At 53.1% G+C, this 19,291-nt stretch overlaps 6 protein-coding genes across 6 annotated transcripts; 1 reads left to right on the top strand and 5 right to left on the bottom strand.

Moving 5' to 3' along the window:
• Positions 1-288: 288 nt before the first annotated feature.
• On the bottom strand, positions 289-2,029 carry INS49_006902 (uncharacterized protein; the record flags this gene model as incomplete). The annotated part of the gene is made up of 2 exons (XM_043167669.1): positions 289-1,624; positions 1,713-2,029. 2 exons carry the CDS (start codon positions 2,027-2,029, stop codon positions 289-291), a joined length of 1,653 nt encoding a protein of 550 aa, XP_043028813.1.
• A 1,051-nt stretch (positions 2,030-3,080) lies between these two features.
• Positions 3,081-4,547, bottom strand: INS49_006901 (uncharacterized protein; the record flags this gene model as incomplete). The annotated part of the gene is made up of 3 exons (XM_043167668.1): positions 3,081-3,668; positions 3,733-4,327; positions 4,513-4,547. 3 exons carry the CDS (start codon positions 4,545-4,547, stop codon positions 3,081-3,083), a joined length of 1,218 nt encoding a protein of 405 aa, XP_043028812.1.
• Positions 4,548-6,970: 2,423 nt separating this feature from the next.
• INS49_006900 (uncharacterized protein) lies at positions 6,971-8,339 on the bottom strand (the record flags this gene model as incomplete). Its single annotated transcript, XM_043167667.1, has 2 exons — positions 6,971-8,001; positions 8,222-8,339. 2 exons carry the CDS (start codon positions 8,337-8,339, stop codon positions 6,971-6,973), a joined length of 1,149 nt encoding a protein of 382 aa, XP_043028811.1.
• A 388-nt stretch (positions 8,340-8,727) lies between these two features.
• Positions 8,728-12,951, top strand: INS49_006899 (uncharacterized protein; the record flags this gene model as incomplete). Its single annotated transcript, XM_043167666.1, has 8 exons — positions 8,728-8,977; positions 9,046-9,635; positions 9,692-10,061; positions 10,121-10,403; positions 10,463-11,358; positions 11,407-12,068; positions 12,160-12,408; positions 12,538-12,951. The coding sequence occupies 8 exons, from the start codon at positions 8,728-8,730 to the stop codon at positions 12,949-12,951; spliced, it is 3,714 nt and encodes a 1,237-aa protein (XP_043028810.1).
• A 1,188-nt stretch (positions 12,952-14,139) lies between these two features.
• Positions 14,140-14,918, bottom strand: INS49_006898 (uncharacterized protein; the record flags this gene model as incomplete). The annotated part of the gene is made up of 4 exons (XM_043167665.1): positions 14,140-14,248; positions 14,327-14,448; positions 14,563-14,687; positions 14,879-14,918. 4 exons carry the CDS (start codon positions 14,916-14,918, stop codon positions 14,140-14,142), a joined length of 396 nt encoding a protein of 131 aa, XP_043028809.1.
• A 1,304-nt stretch (positions 14,919-16,222) lies between these two features.
• INS49_006897 (uncharacterized protein) lies at positions 16,223-17,728 on the bottom strand (the record flags this gene model as incomplete). The annotated part of the gene is made up of 4 exons (XM_043167664.1): positions 16,223-16,312; positions 16,388-17,461; positions 17,529-17,587; positions 17,671-17,728. 4 exons carry the CDS (start codon positions 17,726-17,728, stop codon positions 16,223-16,225), a joined length of 1,281 nt encoding a protein of 426 aa, XP_043028808.1.
• Positions 17,729-19,291: the final 1,563 nt, after the last annotated feature.

Raw genomic sequence — 19,291 nt, 5'->3', positions numbered from 1 at the left:
ATGTCACTTGCTCGTTTGGTGCTCAGTCTGAGTATAAAGGCATTGAATTATGCCATATGCGCGCTATTTCTAAAGGCCTCAATAACTAAATGGCGCCATTCTGCATGGTTGAATCTAGACTGTCTGGTCTATATTTTCCCTTTCCCGAGCCCGTAGATGTTGAGTCTAGGCCAGCCGACGCCGACACTGTCTGTGTCTTGTGAATAGCTCTGCTCATGTTTGGAAAAACCCAGACCCGCCCCCCTGATAACGCCCATGTACATGCTAGTAAAACCCAGAATCGTCAAATTAGGCGGGACTCCCGTTGGCCGGGGTCTTCTTGGACTGCTTGACCATGTGCGTCAGGAGGTCGACCTTGGTGACCACGGCGACGGGCTTCTTGCCCTCCCCGTTGTCCTTGTCCTCGGTCACGACCGCGGCGCTGTTGTACTCGAGGAACTTGCTGAGGATGGTGAGGGGCGTGTCCAGAGTGATCTCGACAAAGTGCCGCTTCTGCTTCTTGCTCTTGCTCGCGGCCTCCTCGGCCGTCAGGATGTCCCTGGGGTCCGTGACCACCTCGTCGATCTTGCTGAAGTCGAACATGACGTCCTTGACCAGGCTGGTCGCGCTGGCGCGGCCGCTCGAGATGTACGACAGCAGGTTGCCCAGCGTCACCAGACCGACGAGCTTGCCGCCCGTGGGAGAGAGGACGGGCAGCTGGTCGAAGCCCTTGTCCCGCATCGTCTCGATGGCGTCCGCGCAGGCCTGCGTGCTCAGGACGCTCGTCACGGGCTTGAGTCTCAGGGACCTGATCGTCTCGCCTCCGTAGGGGTCGCTCGCCCTCCTCTTCTTCTGCGCGGCGGCCTCGACCTCGGCGCCGTTGACGGACGGCAGCAGGTCGTTGGCGGCCAGCCAGTCGTCGTCCGCGAACTTGGAGAGGTAGCTCCTGATGCTGTCTGGGAGGACCACGACCACTGTGTCCTTCTCGTCGAGGTTGAGGTCCTGCACAGCGCGCACCATAGCCGCCATGGCGGACCCAGACGATCCACCGACGAGCAGACCTTCCTCAGCAATCAGCCTGCGCGCGTACATGAACGACTCGCGGTCCTCTGTCTTGTACCACTTGTCCACTATCTCGCGGTCCAGCACGTCGGGGATGAAGTCGTAGCCAATGCCCTCCACCTTGTACGAGACATTCGCGAGCTCGCCCTGGTTCAGAGCCTCTGGCAGGGCGAGAATACTGCCGAACGGGTCGGCTGCAATGATCTTGACGTCCTTGCTGTGCTTCCTGATACCCCTCGCAATGCCGCTGATCGTGCCGCCGGTTCCCGCGCCGGCGACGACGGCCGTCACCTTGCCGTGGGTCTGCTCCCAGATCTCCTCGGCAGTGCCGAACTCGTGGGCGCGCGGGTTGTCGACGTTGGTGTACTGGTCCAGGATGTGGGCTCGGGGGATCTCCTTCTGCAGCCTCCTCGCGACGCCGATGTGCGACTCGGGGCTGTCCCAGGCGGCCTGGGTGGGCGTGCGGATGATGGTGGCGCCGAGGGCGCGCAGGACCGAGACCTTCTCGGCGGACATCTTCTCCGGGAGCGTGATGATCGTCTTGTAGCCCTTGATAGCGCCGACGAGGGCGAGGCCGATTCCGCTACAGCCACCCAAAACACAGTCAGCATGTGCCGCTCTCACCAGAATTGCTCGGGCGTGCTCGAAGACGGGAGCAGCATTATACTCACGTATTTCCGCTCGTAGGCTCGATCAGCGTGTCGCCGGGCCTTATTCTGCCGCTCTTCTCGGCCTCCTCGATCATCCGCAGGGCTATGCGGTCCTTGACACTGCCACCGGCGTTGACGAGCTCGACCTTTGCGTAGACATTTGCCTTGATCCCCAGGGACTGGGGGATCTTGTTCAACCGCACCAGTGGGGTGTGACCGATCAGCCTGGTCGCATCTGGGACTCCAATCTCCTCATTTCCCTTGCCCAGAGCCTTCAGCAGCGGCTCGGCAATGCTGGAAAGACCACCGTTCGTGGGGGTTCCATTGGTGGTTGCCATGATGCGGACGGGCAGCCAGACGTGACAAACGAGTGGGAGAGGTCCAAGGGGTTCGGGCGGTATATGCCTGGCGAGAAGGTGGTTTGTTTGCAAAGCGGAAGAAAGAGACGGGTGAGAAGAAGGGCAAAGAGGTTGGGCAACCGTGGGTCGAGCTGCTAGTCAGTATAAATGATCTGTTACATAACAGAAGCAGGCCAGTAAGCCGCAATGGTAAAATCTCAGCAGCAAAGATGGGACGTTGGTGTGGGAAGACATGGCTTGAGTTTGCCCCGCGGCGAGGCCGAGCGACGGCTAGCAGCGGGAGGACCAAGAACTTGTCTCGCCTGGGCACTTATTAGACACGTCATATCTGCTGTGTACATACAGACAGACAAAAGGCTGGCCTGGCCCTCGTCGTGATACGTCTAAGGTCTTTCAACTTTTCCTGCCGCGATTGCGTGACCGTGTTGCGAGTTCGTCATACCACCTTGCCTTCGCTACCTCGCAGGCATCTCCTTCAGGGTAGGGTGGGACTAGGGACTGCCCCTCCAGGTTCCCGTCCAGCCCGTCCAAAAGCCCTGCAGCGCACCATACAAAGTCCACATTGGGCCAACTGATCAACACACCACCCCTCCAACCCCTGGTTCGATTCGACAAATGGGGTCCAGCTTGCATGTGACAGAAGGGGACATTCACATCCACTTCATACAGTCAAGTACCGAAAAATTCCAATATGGCCGAGACATTTTCCCAGACTTTTATATGTGATCAAGCATCATCGTATATCAGACGACCAAGTGCCAGGCAACCAGTCACAATCTTCTCACTGCACAACTTTTGCCCCCTAATATTGCACAACATTAATCAACATGCACGCATCAATCAAAGGACGCGCAAATGGACAAGTCGAGACCTAAAACAAAAACTGAAGAACTGGACGGCAACCCAAAGTCTCCTGTCCAGCAGTTTCCGGTATCCACCTTGAAGGTAGAACCGATCCGTCCCAGGTCTGCAGTGCTTGGTCGATTGCGTCTGCAGTCCATTTCTTGCCTGCCCCATCGTTGGTATGACCTTAGGTGTCGGGTCTGAAGACATCCCCGGCGGCCGGTCCCCGCGTAGTGAGCTCTGATCCAGAACCACAACTGTTCCCGTGAAGCTCTATCATAGCTCCTGATATGGATGGCCAACGCGAAGCTGGGTCTGAGCCATCCTCTGAGCCATTCTGAGACCCTGACGCGTCGAGCAGGTCATCCAAGGAGGCCACATCAGTCTCCTCGTCTCGACTGGCTGTGCCTCCGGCGCCGGTCATGCTGCTGTTCATCTTCTCTGGGCTCCCACGACCACCATCCCTGCCATCCGCCTCCGGAGAATATTCCAACGCCAGGCTTGCAATGACCTCGCCCTGTTTTGTCCTGGGGATGCTATCCGTGTAGCCAGACCAGGTGCCGGAACCAACCCCCTGGAACCCGATGCGCTGGAGCTGAAGTGTCTCTGATGCGGACCATTCGAGGAATGTGTACTCCCTGTACTTTCGACGACGGTAGAGGCATTCGAAGATGGGCTCCAAGATGTAAGATGTGACGATGATCAGGACGCCGGTGACCAAGGTGAAGTAAAGGCCGAAAAGGCTGAAGGAGACATGCTTGGTACTGCGGATCTTCTACAAGGATTTGAACGCTTTGTGTCAGCTTAATACCAAAGATATACACGATTAGACATCTTACCTGGTTGTTGCATATGTCCCGCGCGTGAGAGTTGAATGGCAGCACCATGTAAGGATCAAGCGCTAGATCCGTTGGACCGTGAGCCGTGTTCACAACCGCCGCCTGCAGAGTTGCTAGATACGTGGCCCACCAGTAGCGGACGTCAAGCTGCCACTGGTTAGTTGGGAGCGGTCCCATGATCCCGCTGCTGAGATACTTGGGGGAGGTCAGAGCATCCGGGCCTAGATCCATGATAATTTTATCGATGCTGGCTTGGCCAAGGCTCAATACCTCGAGGAGCCACATGTAGCGGGAAGCCATGGGTTTGTTCGTGGGCGGATCGATTCCATCCTCCATGTCCTTTGTTGCCATGCCGAATAAGTGCGCTGCTTCAAGTGCCGCGTCGTACCAACCGGCAAGAGGCCCGCAATTGTCGCTCGACTGTGAGGGATTGCAGAACTGGTACTGTTTGACACAGCCCATAGGCGAGGCTGCCTCTTCTGGCTGGTATATCACGAATTTCTCGCTCTTGCTTAGCTCGTAGACTTTATCCCCTGGGACAGTTGCACGATACCAAGGGTCGCTTGTTTTGTCGTAGAATTCAATTCCGTTTGAGCTGAGGAAAATCAGGACAATGTCTCCGTCAGGGTCGAAGAGGCCAGGGATTGGGGAAAAACTCTCATTATCCTCCCATTCCTGGTGGTGTTGCACCTGAGTGCTCAGTTCGCTTAATGCAGCGGAACATTGTCAGTGTCCAGAGCGAAACTAATTCGAAAACAAGAGAACAAAAACGAGACTCACTTTAGAATGAAATTAGTACCTACGCCGCGCCACATGTTCTCAGGCTGCTTGTTATACTGCGAATCCAGATTTTCGACTAAATACGTGAAATTGGTTCCGGAAGAGGAGGCTCCATAATTGTACATGGTATAGTTATCGTGTAATCCCTTTATCGGCTCTGCATAACCCTGGGTCTCCAAAGGTGAACACTGCAAGACTGCCCTGAAAAGGATGTTGTTTTCTGGGGGTGCATTTACACCCAAGTCTTCATTCAGGTCAATATACCCAGTATCCAGGCGTATGTTAGAGGAGTTGGTTCGACAAATACTGCTATTGCTGAAAGGACAGGGGGCTTGGGTGTCCACTATGGTGGGGAGGTGGCCTTGAGCAAAGTGTGTACAATCGAACATGCCGGGCGAATCAGAAGAGTAACATTGCTGCGCATAGTTCGCAGCCGAACGAGTTAACTGTGCAAGATAGGGCCGGACGATGTGGAGTGAGTCTATACCAGATACAATCGTTCTAAGAGCAGCACAGTTGGTGCCGTTGAGCAGTACTTCATTGCCAATGCCGGACGATATGGACGAAGAGAAACCACCTGCAACCGTGAAAGCACAGAGGCAGAGGACGGCTGTCAAAAGGGTTGGCAAAAGCCGAGTGAAGCAATGCTTGGCAATGTTTTGCCACGCCCACAGGAGCTGTGAGAGAGTCCACACTGCAGATATTGGGGCTGTACATGTGTAAACCAGTCAGATCAGCAGCCATGAATGTCGACTGGCAAGACACGAAGGTGGCAAAAAGAGTCGTGGCTCCCAGAAGGGACCCAAAGTAGCAGTGTCTCTAGGAAGGAGAAGCTACATACAAGTTGAATTGCGTAGAATTGCCTGCTGCTGGTGGTAAAGTGCGTCACACGGTCCAGGTGACGAGTAGCATCGGTAGAAGAGTCTGTAGTTCTCTATGTCAGCATCTCGACGCTTCCTTCATGCAAAAGAATGGTAATGACATAGATTCTTGGGTTTAACCAGTCTCTGAGAAAATTCCTTTCGGAAAATAGACAACTCACATGCAAGCGATCCGCCAGAAGCGCTCAGTCACTATGCCCACGAAGACGGCAGTGAAGGCAATGAGAAGATTCCCGTCCTTTCGATCAAGGGTGAGTGTGGCTCCCATCACCCTGCCTCTGGACCAGTTGATCCAAGTGCCCAGGTGGACACTGTATTCCACCGTTGAAGCAGCATCTACCCATGCTGTCTGGTTGGTCATTGCAGGTAGCGGTGGGCAAAGAAATGACGAAGAACAGTCGCTTGACGGGTTTTCTTTCCGTACACGGTGGGATATTGATGATCATAAAGAGAGAAAATTAACTAAAGTCAGAGGGAAGTGCTAGATAAATTTGAATATAAGGGGTTCTGACGGAGGCAATTCAGTCGCCTGACAGCCTCGTGCAAAGCCTAGACGGGTCGGGGGGGGGGGGGGGCGGTTCGCCCCCAAGTTCCAAGGTAGTACGGCTCTTTCAGCTTCAATCAAACTTCATATATTGATGCGGTCACATTGCAGGAACTAGTCTCTGCTGAACTGGATGGGCAGACATTGTGGCCCTCCTGAGCTGGTCAACGCGGACATCCCGCCGACGGGGTAGGTACCGTGTCAATAGTACAGCTGTCGCCACCCCCAACCAGGGTCCAGACACGGGACTCGAGGCTTTTTCAAACAGGCCCACCAGCCAGGAAAGCAGCAAAATCTGAGGTGAACAGCCAATCATAGGACTACTCGCCATGATAAGAGCCGCAAGGTTGTCTGACTCCACGTCCGTTTGTGCATCCACCTAATCAATAGACGTCGAGCAACCAGTGAGGCTGGTTAGACTGGCCAAGGCTGTGTCTACATGTAATTTCTGCTCTCCTTTTGGAACTTCGCAGTGGTGTTCACGTGAAAATTCTGCCAGTACTTACTAGTAGTTGGGGGCCGTTGATTCTCAAACAGCGAGTTGTTCATCTAGATGTGCGAAGTAGCTTCTAGTTCACCAGAATCTCTGACACCCTATTTGCCAAAGTCCTCTGGCATTCAGATGAATCAAATGCAAAGCGGAATGATTTGATTGCCAAACACCCCGTACTGATGCAGAACAGATGCTCGTATTAATGGCCGAGCATTGAGCACCTGGTGTGAAGTACCTGAGCAGGGACGGCCTTGACAGATTGCCCACTCAGATCATTGAGAAGGCGCAACTGGACTCGGAGTGTGAGAGATGCTGACTCTTTGTCCTTTTGACATCAGAAGAAGGCAAGTTCTGTACTCAGAACGACGCAACTACCTGTGCGATGCTCAATACAACCTGGGCAACGGTCAAAATCAAGATCACCGTTCCGAACCTATACTCATAAGGCTTTGAATTAGTACGTCACAAGAGGTCATGTTGAATGTAAAAGAGATAGAACAACAAGAAAAGCGAAGGAAAGCAGAGCACCATTTTTAAGACTTACAGAAACGTCCAGTATTGTACGGTGTCCCTCCTGTCCCGGAAGAGAACCCAGAAATTCCACGGCCGTGCTCGTTGCAGGTGCGAGTCGAGGACCAGGATGCGAGGCCAGAGATTGCTAAACTCCGTTTGATTCCACTTCGAGGCGTTCCTTTCCATAAGTACTCGGATTTGATCGTCGTATGTCATTCTGTAGCCAGTCGCATGCGAGCTTCCTCGTCGTCTAGGTTTGATCCCCTTGAGCATCTCCAGGGTGTGCTTCCTGAAGCGGGATGCCGTACAGTACAGGCACCGACACCAATGGTGTAAGCCAATTACCCAGGCCAGGGTTTTGTGCAGCTTCGACTCTGATGATGGGTTGAAAAGAGTAGCATAAGAGCATTCGATCTCATCTATCAGATCTGTGGATATTCCCATGTTGGAGAGAACATGGTCTGCGCCCCCCTGCAGGGCACAAGGAAGAGCAAATATCTCGAGGTAATAAGACTCGGCTCTTTTTGACAGGAGCATATGCCGTGAAATATTTTGTGTCCATGCGATCTCGATGTGACTGTAGGTTGAGAGGTTGGTGGCATTGAGTCTCGTTGAGGCGATGGAGAGAGACTCCAGCAGATCCGCATAGGAATGTAAAGGGAATGCCTCCGAGATCTCGATATCGTCGATGACTTGCAATGACGCGATATTATCATCGGAAGCGCTCCCCCCTTCTCCAGGGTTGGGAAGAAGCCCACTTTTCGATATGAGTGTGCCGATAGACTGGTCAAATGCGTTGAGCTCAGAGTAGTCCTGGTCTGTAGTCCGGCAGTAGGCATATACGATGCGCCGCTGATCTTGGTGGGTGGGGACAAAGTATGACTGTGAGAGCAGCCAAGTCCCTAAGATCAGGAGAACAGTTTCGTTGACCCGTGACTCTCTAGCAGATGAATCCGCGATCGTGTCTTTGAAGTAATAGTGGTCTTGGCGCGTGGTTAGACTGCTCAAGTATTCTCGAATGCTCGAGTCTGCCGAAGCCGTCTGTCCCGCTGAAGACTCTAGGTATAGTTTTGTCAGTATGGCCTCCTGGATACGGCCTGGTCCATTGAATGACGGAACGTGCGGTTTTCAGGAAGGAGGTATCTCAACATGGGTTCCAATCACTCAGAAATCCTATGCGTCTCTGTGACGTTGGAAATGAAGATGTTCAAGAGACATTCGTACCTCGGAAATGGCGCACAACTTCTATAAAGAAGCGCAAAAAGTCTTTGCGCTCACCTCTACCAGTCCAAGATGCTTCAATGTACTCGACATAAGGCTGGGATGCCTGCTCTTGACTGATATCACCTGTCCGAAATCCCAGAGCCTGCCGCAGAGTTGATTGTACTTCCTCCATCTCCTTCCCGACGGCAACTCTAGTTTCCAGTGAGGTGGGAAGCCCGAGTCTTGATAGCTGTTTCGCAAGTCGCAGACCACGAGTTGCGGGAGTACAAGCGAAAGAGTTCTGCGCGCAAAGCAGGTGGCGGCCCGCATGGAACTGCAACCACTACGACCTGCGGCTGAGCTGCATACATGAGGCAGCTGACGCGCGGTGCAGGACTAAAATATCCAGGGGTGGTAGCCCCGCTTACGAGATTTCTAAACGCTGACTGTGTACTCAAATACCGTCTCATTGTGGTGAATCAGCCTGACGAGAACTATCAAGACTTTATATGTCGTGTATATAACAGGCATGACCGGATTCACCGAGGTCGACAGATCAGATCGCAATTCGCCAGATCACCATGATGGACACCCATGCCGTCTTGGAGCGGAGAAGAGCGAGGCCAGACGGCAAGCTTGAGATATCCAGGACCAAGTCTGGTCACAGCGGCTTCGTGGGCGAGGGTGTGAGTAGCACTGATCCGATCGTATGGGGTCATCTGCTTCCCGTGGGTCAATACGAGGGGCCCGGAATTGATTTAGCAGACCATCATGGAAGCTTCCCAGCTCCCAAGCCTCAGGGGTATGTAGTCGGCCGTGACTCTGAATGCGGTGAGTCTAATCACATCTCTACTCCGGGATGAGCTGATGAGCCAGTCTTAATTGATGATTTCTCAAAGATGTGGTCATCGACCATCCCTATGTGTCCAGTCCTCACTGCTTGATATATCGGGTCATACGAAACGGCCAAGTCTGCGTATTCTTGCGAGACTTATCCTCCAATGGAACATTCGTCAACGAAAATGTGGTGGGATGCAACCAAGTGCTAGAGCTCAAAGATTGGGACCTGATCACGATAGTTGATAACGCCCAGTTGCTGTTCAACTCGTCTCTCCCAATACATCGTACTTTCGGTCAACAATACTCCACCCTGAACTTGATCGGGAAGGGACACATTGGACAGGTATTTGCATGCCGGGAAAAGTCCACAGGAAAACGCTTTGCCGTCAAGAAGCATAGCTTCTCACCAGTTCCGAAGTTCGATCAACGGAAGAAAGAGTGTATAGCGGCAGAGTTGAATTTGATGGGTCTATGCCACAGGAACATCATGTTCATGAAGGAGGCATTTGTAGACAACGGTTCAAGCTCCCACGTCACGCAAATCGCAAAGAAGGGTGAATTATTCAACCTGATAGTGACAAAATCGAGGCTCTCCGAGCATGAGACTCGACACGTCTTCAAACAACTGTTTGATGCGGTCAAATATCTGGTAAGTGTATTTGAACCCTCTTATTGACTCATCTGACGCCTAAACACAAATTTCAGCACGACCGCAATATTGTACATCGCGACTTGAAGCCAGAAAACATTTTGGTCCTCGACGAAGAACACAATATCATGATATGCTCGTTTGATCTGTCCATCACTATCACAGCCGGAAGCTTTGATACTACTCTCTGTGGAACTTCCAGCTATGTAGCTCCTGAGGTTCTGGCAGGGAGCCAACACCGCAAGTACGGCAGAGAGGTAGACATCTGGTCTCTCGGCGTCGTTCTATATATATGCCTCTGCGGATTCCCTCCCTTCTCGGACGATCTCTATTCGAAAGAATATCCCTACACATTGAGTCAACAAATCAGAGCAGGAAGTTTTGACTACCCGTCACGATACTGGGATAGTGTTGGTGACCCCGCTTGTAAGCGAGAGGAAGGACTTTAATGGACTGCGTCCTAATTTGTGCTAACTTGCACGTAGTGGAACTGATCGATAGCATGCTTGTAGTAGACCCAGGGTTGAGGTTCACCATTGAACAATGTCTCACCCACCCCTGGCTCACACAAGCAGCTCCTGGGAAAGAGAAATCCGCCAAGTCGGCCCCAGTATTACGTCGTAAACCAACGATGCTCGGATCCGACCAGGTAGTGCCTTCATCGATACATATTGCCTCGTCGAAGGAGCTCAAGGGGCCAGAACCAGGGTACCTACCGCCGGACCCAGTGATCTCGAAGACTGAGACCAAGGCCGAAGGCAAAATCTCGTCAGTTGATCTCGACCGTGCGAAACATCTCATCGTTCACGGAAGACTAATGTGCATAGAAGTTCTCTGATCAAACAGCCTGCGACGGAAAAGCAGGAGCACTCTATGAATCAGAACATTCATGATGAAATTCGACGCCGTACCGGTAATACGAAGATGATCGAGGACATTGGAAACTACCTTGAAAGATTGATCATGGACAACTTGAAGAGATCCTCCGAGAAACCGTCACACAAAGCTATGCTTTCCAAGGCTTTGTCAGAGGCCAACACTGCAGTCGAACTCGACAATGAGCAAGATTGGAAGGGTGCGCGATCAGCGTACCGGAAAGCATGGGGCTTGCTACGCCAGGTCGTGCTTAGTACGAAGGGACACGAGGATAAGATAAAGTTGGAAGCTATGATTGCTGCTCGTATAGAACTCCTGGATCAAATTCTCGAGGAGTTGAAAGACAGCAGGGTACACTCTCACAGATCACCACCGCCCGGAATACCCTCGCTCAGCTCATATTTCTACGACCAGTCCAACTTGCCGCCCGCCCGGAATTTCGAGCATTCCCATCTACAGCAGTCCGCCTCCTCTCCCGGGCACCGCTACGCACCAACAAGTGACAGTATGAGATCAACATCCCAGGTCATTGGGCGCACAGAAACCGACCTGGTAGTGGGAGACGACCAATCGTCAAGGCTACAACCAGAGTTGGGACCAGGCCAGCCCAGCGGGCACCCGGTAACCAGCTCGAGTGGACGCGATGTGTCTGAGACCGAGGCAACCTCGCCCTTACGAGATGATGCTGACCCTACACTCTCTCTGAACCATGATCAATTCGCCTGGCTGGTCAATAGTGCCATCGACAAACCCATGTCCCCAAGATACCTCCCTACTCAACTGCCTGATGATTTGCAGAACGACATAGAATTCAACGACAGGAGCCAGCAACTGAGCACTTGGACATGTACGCCACCAGCCCATACTGCTTCTGACGAAATTCCCCTTCGTCTAGATGGCTATCCCGTGATTTTACCTGTCGATTACAAGTACCCTCTCACAGGGATATTCTCTCCTCCTCCAGATCCGCATCCTCTCTTCATATCACCGTCCTCTCAGCTGTCGGATGGGGATATCCATCACATATTCTCCGCGTTCCCGGCTTGTGTTGGCTTCTACGTCCTGATCAACGGGTTCCTCCAGGTCATAATGCCAGATGATTTCGACTACGAGGAAGGCATACCCAGTCTTCCGAGTGAATTCGGCGGGTTGAAGGTGTCTTTGATTCCCGAGACAGTCTGTCCGACAGCTGGAGAGGCTTCAGCATCCAGCCCAGCCACCACAGCCATGTCGACAAGGCAGCGCTTCGAGCGCTTGTTCGGCCCGAGCCCAGCGCAGGGCGCCGTGGCTGGTCTCGCAGGCCATCCTTCTGCAAATGCAGTCGGGGTCTCGGTGGGCTGTGCTATCCGCGCCATAGTGTCCGGGAGCAAATCAAAGCAGAGGTTCGAAGGCAAGACTGGAGTCGCAATCACCCCGACGGACGACAACTCCAAGAAGTATATCACCATCCCTACACATCTGTTGACAGATGCAGTAATAGCATCCAAAACCATGAGCCTGGACTCGGACGCTTGGAGAAAAGAAGTCAAAGTGTGCGTCGCCAGCAACTCGGTAGAGGTAAGTCATTTGCCCATTTTCCGCCCAAGCGTTCTGAATTTTCGATGGCAAACGGATTTTATGTTCACCGCGGACTGACCTGCTTCCTCAGATGGGAGAGGTTACAACTATATTTGACCAGGAGCCCAAATCCTTCCCGGTTGGATTTTCACACGACGTTAGCCTCGTTGACATCAGCAGGATTCCTGACACACGCCGAATGGTTCCTTATGCTGCCGATCTCACGTGGCTCAGTCAGCAGGAATGGATGGACATCAAGTACAACTCGAGTAATCTCGTGCTTTTGGATGACCGCTCCAGAGAAGCAAAGAGTATTGGGGTCGTGGATAGTCGCTGCCAGGTCTGTGATTTTTTCCTCCCTTTACCTTTGTCTTGTTCCATTTAGACGTCGATATTGCAGAGCCATTTTCAGCCTATTGAACAAGTGACTCTGCATCGAGGTCTTGAGCTGACATCAAGTACATCTCAGATGGTAGGACAGGGCATCTTCCGGATCCAGCAGCAGTCGCGCAAGCGCTCTTCATTCCTGGGCTCGCTCTCCTCCGGCTCGAGCTCGTCTCGTACTCAGGATCCCCGTGATGATCCCAGCACTTGGACGAGTTTCGTAGCGAGGTCGATCCTCTACCGCGTCCATCCCGACTACCCAGCAAGAGGCGGCCAAAGTGGAGTTCCAGTGTGTGTCGTGAGTGAAAACACGGACGGAACTCCGTCTCATAGCGCCAAGGTGGCAGGATTCGCCTCCTTTGTGCAGATGGTATCAGATGTCCAGAAATATGATCTCGAGGGTGACAAGCTGTACAAGCGGCTTCAGGAAGGAAGAGTGGCATTCTATGGAGCCTTCCAGGTCCCTCGAGAGTTGCGAGAGGGATATCATATACTCTAGACCTCAAGGCTGCGCTGGACGCCATGAGTGGTGAGAGGGTCAGACCAAACGCGTCACCCGCACAATTTCAGGTATCTTCGCCTAGTAAAGGTCTGAGGATAGAATGAAGCGATATCGGCTGTGGATCGCATTCGGTTGTCAGTTGGTCGTGCGGGAGGTCCACGTTAGTGAAGCCGTCAACAGCGACTTCGTTCTCTGCGAAATTCTGTCACAGACAACTACTAGGTAGAGTCTAGTTCAGCCCAAGGTTGATGCGGCCACTGAGTGCCTAGGATGACTCACCAGCAACTCAATGAATGACCTCAATTAACATCTGCTGGGACGAAAACGGGCGTACCCATCGAAACAGGAGTCACAAGGGAGTGGTAAGGCTCAAGAACGAAATCAAAATCACGCTCTATCTCACTTGAGCTTACGTCCATGGCCTGCCATGGCATTTGCTCTGACAGGTCTCTTGTTAGACAGCCTCAGAGCCCATCTACAGTCGACAAGCTAAAGCTGCCCCGTTGGACAGAAACGTGGTTTTGCCAAGAGGGCTTACACCAGCAGAGACAGCGAGCATCACTCACTGCGTATCAGCGACTCGTCAAAAGGCAGACCTTCTGCTCATCTGTTCAATGGCAGGCAGTCTAACAACCCTGGGACCTAACTGCAACAGACGGATATATGAGCACCCGTGTCTGTGGCTTGAAGAATCCTGGCAACCGCATGGCTCTGAACAAGTCAATCGGCATGTCCAATGCCGAAGACCCCGTCCAGCGAAATGTCCCGAATCACCGTTTGTGGGAATGACACATAGCGCAGTCGTTGAGTACAGCCGCGCACTCATGTACCACAGCTTTTAGAGTCACCGGCTGAGAATAGTGAGTCCCTCGAAGCATCGCCAGCCAAGATACCAGAGCCGAATACCACCAGGCAGGCGCAAACACGAGGCTCGACGTAACCGCCAGACTGGAGCTTTGACGTTCAAATGCTTTCATTTGTTTTGATGCTAATCCGCATCCACCAGACAGCCATCTGGACCAATCGAATCGACGCCGTTGACTGCCATCACTGGACCAATCCCTTCTTTCATCGTCCACCATGAGGGTATGGTATTGAGAGGTGTGTGTGCCCAGTATCGTGGTTCTTTTCCGCAGACCATAAAGCAAGACCGTTCCCATGCAACCACCAAGAAACCGACACCATTTACACCTCCGTCGTAACCTTCGCCTTGGGGTTGGTGACCTTGACGCTCAGTTGCTTCGCACGGGCAATGATCTCGACTCGCTTTCGGGAGGAAACGTTGTGGGCGATCCTATCACACAGGTCAGTCCTCATCCTTGCTCGCTCTCCTCTCTCCAGAGTTGGCACGGATCGGGGCTATCGGGCGTACTCAGCGGCGTAGGTCTTGTTGTGCATCAGCAGGAGCTCGACATCCTTGACGTTGTTGACGATGAAAGCCTTGTGGCCGGAGGGCATCATGTGACGGGTCTTCTTGTTGGAGCCGAAGCCGATCTGTAGTCGTAGAAAGAATCAGAAAACCAGCCCTTTGTTCCCATCCATTTCCCAATGACTTCATGTCCTGTTCGCCAAGTCCCACGCGGATCGATTGGTTGTCGGGAAACGTACCGAGGGCATGGCAGTGTTGCCCCTGAACCGTCTACGGACACGGTTGTCGATACCCTTGGGCTTGCGCCATGATCGGTCGACACACTTGAAGCGGTCGCTCTGGTGACGGTTGAAGAGCTTCGTGCCTGCAAACGAGAAATTCCGTCAACATTTCGGCCCCACTATTCCAGCGTGTAAAAATTGTCTAGGGGTGGTGCGATTGAAAGCAGCGAGGTGTTGTATGAGCGATGATGCAAAAGTCAATCGTTGTTGTCGATTTCGTTCAAAGGATCGAGGCAATGTGGAGGGGGCTCATCGCGGATTCGGTGGGACGTACGCTTCTTCACGATAGGAACGTGCTTCTTTGCGGCAACCATCTTTATTAAGGTCAGTATCACAGGTATAAATTGATGATGAGAGGAGGAGCGTACCTTGACAGAGTTTGGCGTGAGTTCTCCGACGGTTGCTGGGTGGGTGGATGGGTGGGTTGGGTGGAAAGGCCGTCGTCGATTAGATGCAGCCAAAGTTTTCTGAGCAAGCGCCCAGCCAAACTCGTTCTTGCCTTTTTTGCTAGGGCTCGCTGGGTCACATGGAGATAAACTGATAAGGCAGGAGCGCGGCAAGGGTGGAGGCAGGAGCGAACGGTGCAATGGGTTCAATGCGTAGATTTCATTGGCCCATGCAAGGTCGTTGCACTTTTAGCGGTCACCACCCTGCCCTTCATACTTTCCTTTCCTTCTAGGAATGGGGCCGAACCCCGGTTTTCAAGGTGATGTATGCGACTGGGACTAAGAACTGAGTGAGAGTAACTGCCCTGGAAGATCCAGACATCTATGGGAAAAGATATCCTCATCATGTTTTGATTGCCCCGAAGGCACTGGCACAGCAGCACATGTGGAGCCCGACGCTCATGTCAACTGGCCAAAAACCTTGTTCGATCAACGTCAACCACACAACGTACCCTTCGTGTTCATCTCACTGGAAGAATCCACATTTAGATAACCTCCATTGGGACGACACGCACTGCCATAATTTCCGTGAGGATAGCCTCTAGTGGGATAACCACCAGTGGGATAGCCACCAGTGGGATAGCCACCAGTGGGATAGCCACTAATGGGATAATCGTCAAGGGCATCGTCTTCAGTGGATTCAATCCTATGATAACTTCCAATCCACTCGGGTGCCCTCCTCTGGCATAACCAACTGTGGAGCAACACAGGGTAAGGTGTTGTATCTTGTTGAACATTTCAATTACGACAGTGGTTATGTACCGGTAAAGGGCTATTATTGGTTCATTCCTGGACTTGTCAAGTACCTGTGGACATATGGGACCCTCGTAGGCTGTACCGCACTCCACTGACGGTCTATCAACGGGCGAGAGTCTTGCCTGGAAAGCTGGATAATTATTGTAACACTCATTCACTGTCCATGAGACAACGCCCAGATCTGGAACTGTTCTCGTAGATGCCGGGGCCGCCAGCTGCTCTTGATTTGGTCTATCGGGCTGAATGCTCTCTCGCTCTACTTGCGATGGGGTTGCATCCAACAATCAGTACTGAAAATAAATAACCTTTCCCTTCCCCAGTGCCTGGCTTCAGTGCCCGGCGCCTTTAGATCAGACTCGCTAGAGATGTCCAGCCGTGTTCGTAGACTTGTAAACTCCACGCTTCCCAGAGAATATTTACTGAGTGGCACACTGCGTGGTTCCCTCTTCCTCGTCCATATCCTCCCAGTCGCCGCCGAACCGTGCGTCTCCTGAATGAGCACCCATCTGTTGTAGCACAAATTAGTCAGTCACAAGTTCATATAAAAATGTTGAGGGGTCGGTCAATAGGGCACTTCTCACCTCCTCAATGTCCACGTCTTCCTCGTAATCCACCTCGTCGGTCTCCTCCGTCACAATAGGGGCAGCAGGAGGAGGCAGCAGCTTCTGCAGAGCCTCGTACGACTTGTCGTCACTCAGCCATCCGTTCTCAGGGAACTCAATCTTGGCGATCAAGTAGAGGTCGCCCTTGGAGTCACCCCTCTCGAGCGGCATACCCTCCCCGGCGACCTTGATCACCTCGTTAGGCCGCAGAATCTTGCCGCGGGGGAAGTCGATGTGAATTCCACGTCCGTCAAGATGCTTCAGGACCACTCTTGAGAAGCCGGAGAGGGATTCGGCAAGGGTGACATTCAGGTCAGCAGACAGGTCCTGGCCGATTCTCGTGAAGACATCGTGCGGCTCCTCGACGAGCGTGAAGATAATATCCCCAGGCGTCTGGTCAGGGTGCTGGTCAGCCTCACCCTCCAGCCTGATCTGCTTGCCCTGCATGGAGCCTCGAGGGATGTAGATCTCCAGGGGCTTGATCTCGTCGACGATGCGCTTGCCCTTGCACCTCTTGCAGCGGTCCTTCTCCTTGTGGTAGTTCCCTGAGCCCTGGCAGTGGTCGCACTGCACCTGGGCCCTGCGGACCATTCCTGGCCCGATCTGCTGGAACGCCTCCTGGAAGCCGTTGCCTTTGCAGCGGTCGCAGGTCTGTGGCTTGACCTTCTCCTTGCCGCCCGAGCCCTTGCACTGGCTGCAGTTGACCTTCTTGTTCGCCGAGAACTTGACGGTCTTGCCCTTGTACAGCTCCTCCAGCGTCACCTTGTACTGTTGCTCCTCATCGCGGCCGCGCCTCGGCCGTCGTGGTCCGCCTGCTCCGCCGCCGACGCCCATGCCGAACATCTGCGCCAAGATGTCGTTCAGATCGACTTCGGCACCGCCGGGACCGCCGCCTCGGGAGGGGTCGAAGGCGGCCATGCCGTATTGGTCGTACATTTCTCGTTTCTCATCATCGCGGAGGATCTCGTAGGCTTGGGTGGCCTGCTTGAACTTCGCCTCGGCCTCTTCGCGGCGATCCTCGGGAACTTTGTCAGGGTGATGTTGCAGGGCAGCCTGCGATCAGAAAATGGTCAGCATGTGCGACTGACGCCAGTGGGCTTGTAGAATCGGGGATGCGCACCTTCCTGTACGCCTTCTTGATCTGATCTGGGGTTGCCGTCCTCTCCACTCCGAGCAGCTCTTGGGTCTGGTCAGTTTGTGCCCTAACGCTGAGATTGCATTCCAGGTGGTACATCTTGTCATTTTGAAGCAGAAATACTCACCGTAAAGGTCAACATCCTCTTGTCCCTCAGGACCATTGCCGGGTCCGCCACTGTCCATGTTTGTTCTTTTTCACGATGTTCGCTGGATTTGCAGAGCAGAGGGAAAACTCGGCGACAAATAACGGAGTTTTGGCGGGGCAAGCTTGGTTCCTGTGTAGAGGGGAGAGGAGTGACTTTAAAATGCGAAGCCAGCTGCTGAGGCAGCAAAGGGGCGACAGATCAGGCGCTCAGGAAGCGAAAGGGAAAGCGATGGTTTTTATGTCAAAAGTTGCCTCGACGCGCCGCAAAATCCGATGATGCAGAAAGGATGGAAAATCCGTAACCTTCCAGCTGGCTGCAGACAAAAGCGCATCCCATGCCAGCACAGGATTACCCCACGCTCCAACTTCTCCCCAACTCGAGCCAGTGCAGATTTTCACTTTTCACTTTTCACTTTGGTATTCGCCTGCCTAGGTAGATCCAGGATACGTACTCGTCCGGCTTTACATACGGTGTCTGGTTTGCCAGGCAAGAGCAGCCTGTTGTTTCAGACGCCGCCGGTCTTGATCAGGTAGATGCTAGCAGGCCACTAATCACATGCCACTTGCCAAGGTACTCAGGCAGCTGATGCCGTTATCCGCGCTCGACTGTAAGGTCCCCAGCTCGTAGGGCTGACCAATGCAAAAGTCCAGGTTAGTCAAGATGCCAGGTCTCTTTACGCGCACGCGTGATGAAACTTTACACGTTGAACCGACCACTGGAAGCGTCACGATACTTTTCGCGCATCCCATGTCAACCTTGAGGTCACCTCAGGTCGAGTTTGTCATACTAAAATCAAATGTCGTCATTGAGCGTTGCTCAAGTCCAGTCGTTCATGGGCAACATGTGCTGTACCAGTCGAGGCTGCCCAATCCACTAATGGAATCGACGACCCGTCTCGTGTTCGTTGCTTGCATGTGCAGCCAGATGGAGGACAGCAGACCAAGTAGACCAGGCCATTGCAGTAGCCCATCACAACAGCGAGGTCAGGGACCTCAGCAAAACACCATGCGACGCGACAGCATGCTACAGGCAATCCCTTCTTCGCATCCCAGGCAAGCCGTAGGAGTACAATGAAAAGAGGTTCGCGTCACTCGGAGGCAGTGTGATACCGAGGACACAGTGGAGGTCGGCCGTGAGCAAGCTCAGAGGACCGTCCCCCGACGGACAAAAATTAGAATAATCACGATTGTACTCCGTAGAGTACTTTCAGAGATTAAACTGAAAAGAACAGATACTACACTTGATCTAAGCCCTGTTTGACGTAAAGCCGGTTAGCTGAGGTCCAATGTGATGTAGCAATTGGTGATGTTAGGGGGGCACGTACAAAAGGCAAAGAGAGCTGGAGAGAAAAGAGAGAAAGGACAGGAAAGGAGCGTCGGGGGCGAGGGTTTAAGTATTCCACCGCACTGGATTCTGCCGCCGCGCAGCCGTTTCTTCACCGCCTTCTTAATTGGGTCAGCGCGGCCGACCGGCGAGGCCTAGCGTGCTGAAGCTTGCCGGGAGCTAGTTAATCCAAATCTGCACATAATTGAGTACTGCCCAGATGGTGAGAAAGACCACGGCCTGCAGTCTCGCTCATTCATCAGCATGATATTTTCCT

The sequence above is a fragment of the Diaporthe citri genome (genome assembly GCF_014595645.1).
Source record: "Diaporthe citri strain NFHF-8-4 chromosome Unknown scaffold_2, whole genome shotgun sequence".
Taxonomy (NCBI): domain Eukaryota; kingdom Fungi; phylum Ascomycota; class Sordariomycetes; order Diaporthales; family Diaporthaceae; genus Diaporthe; species Diaporthe citri.
The sequence above is the reverse complement of the archived record's forward strand: the minus strand, read 5'-3'. Positions and strand labels throughout refer to the sequence as shown.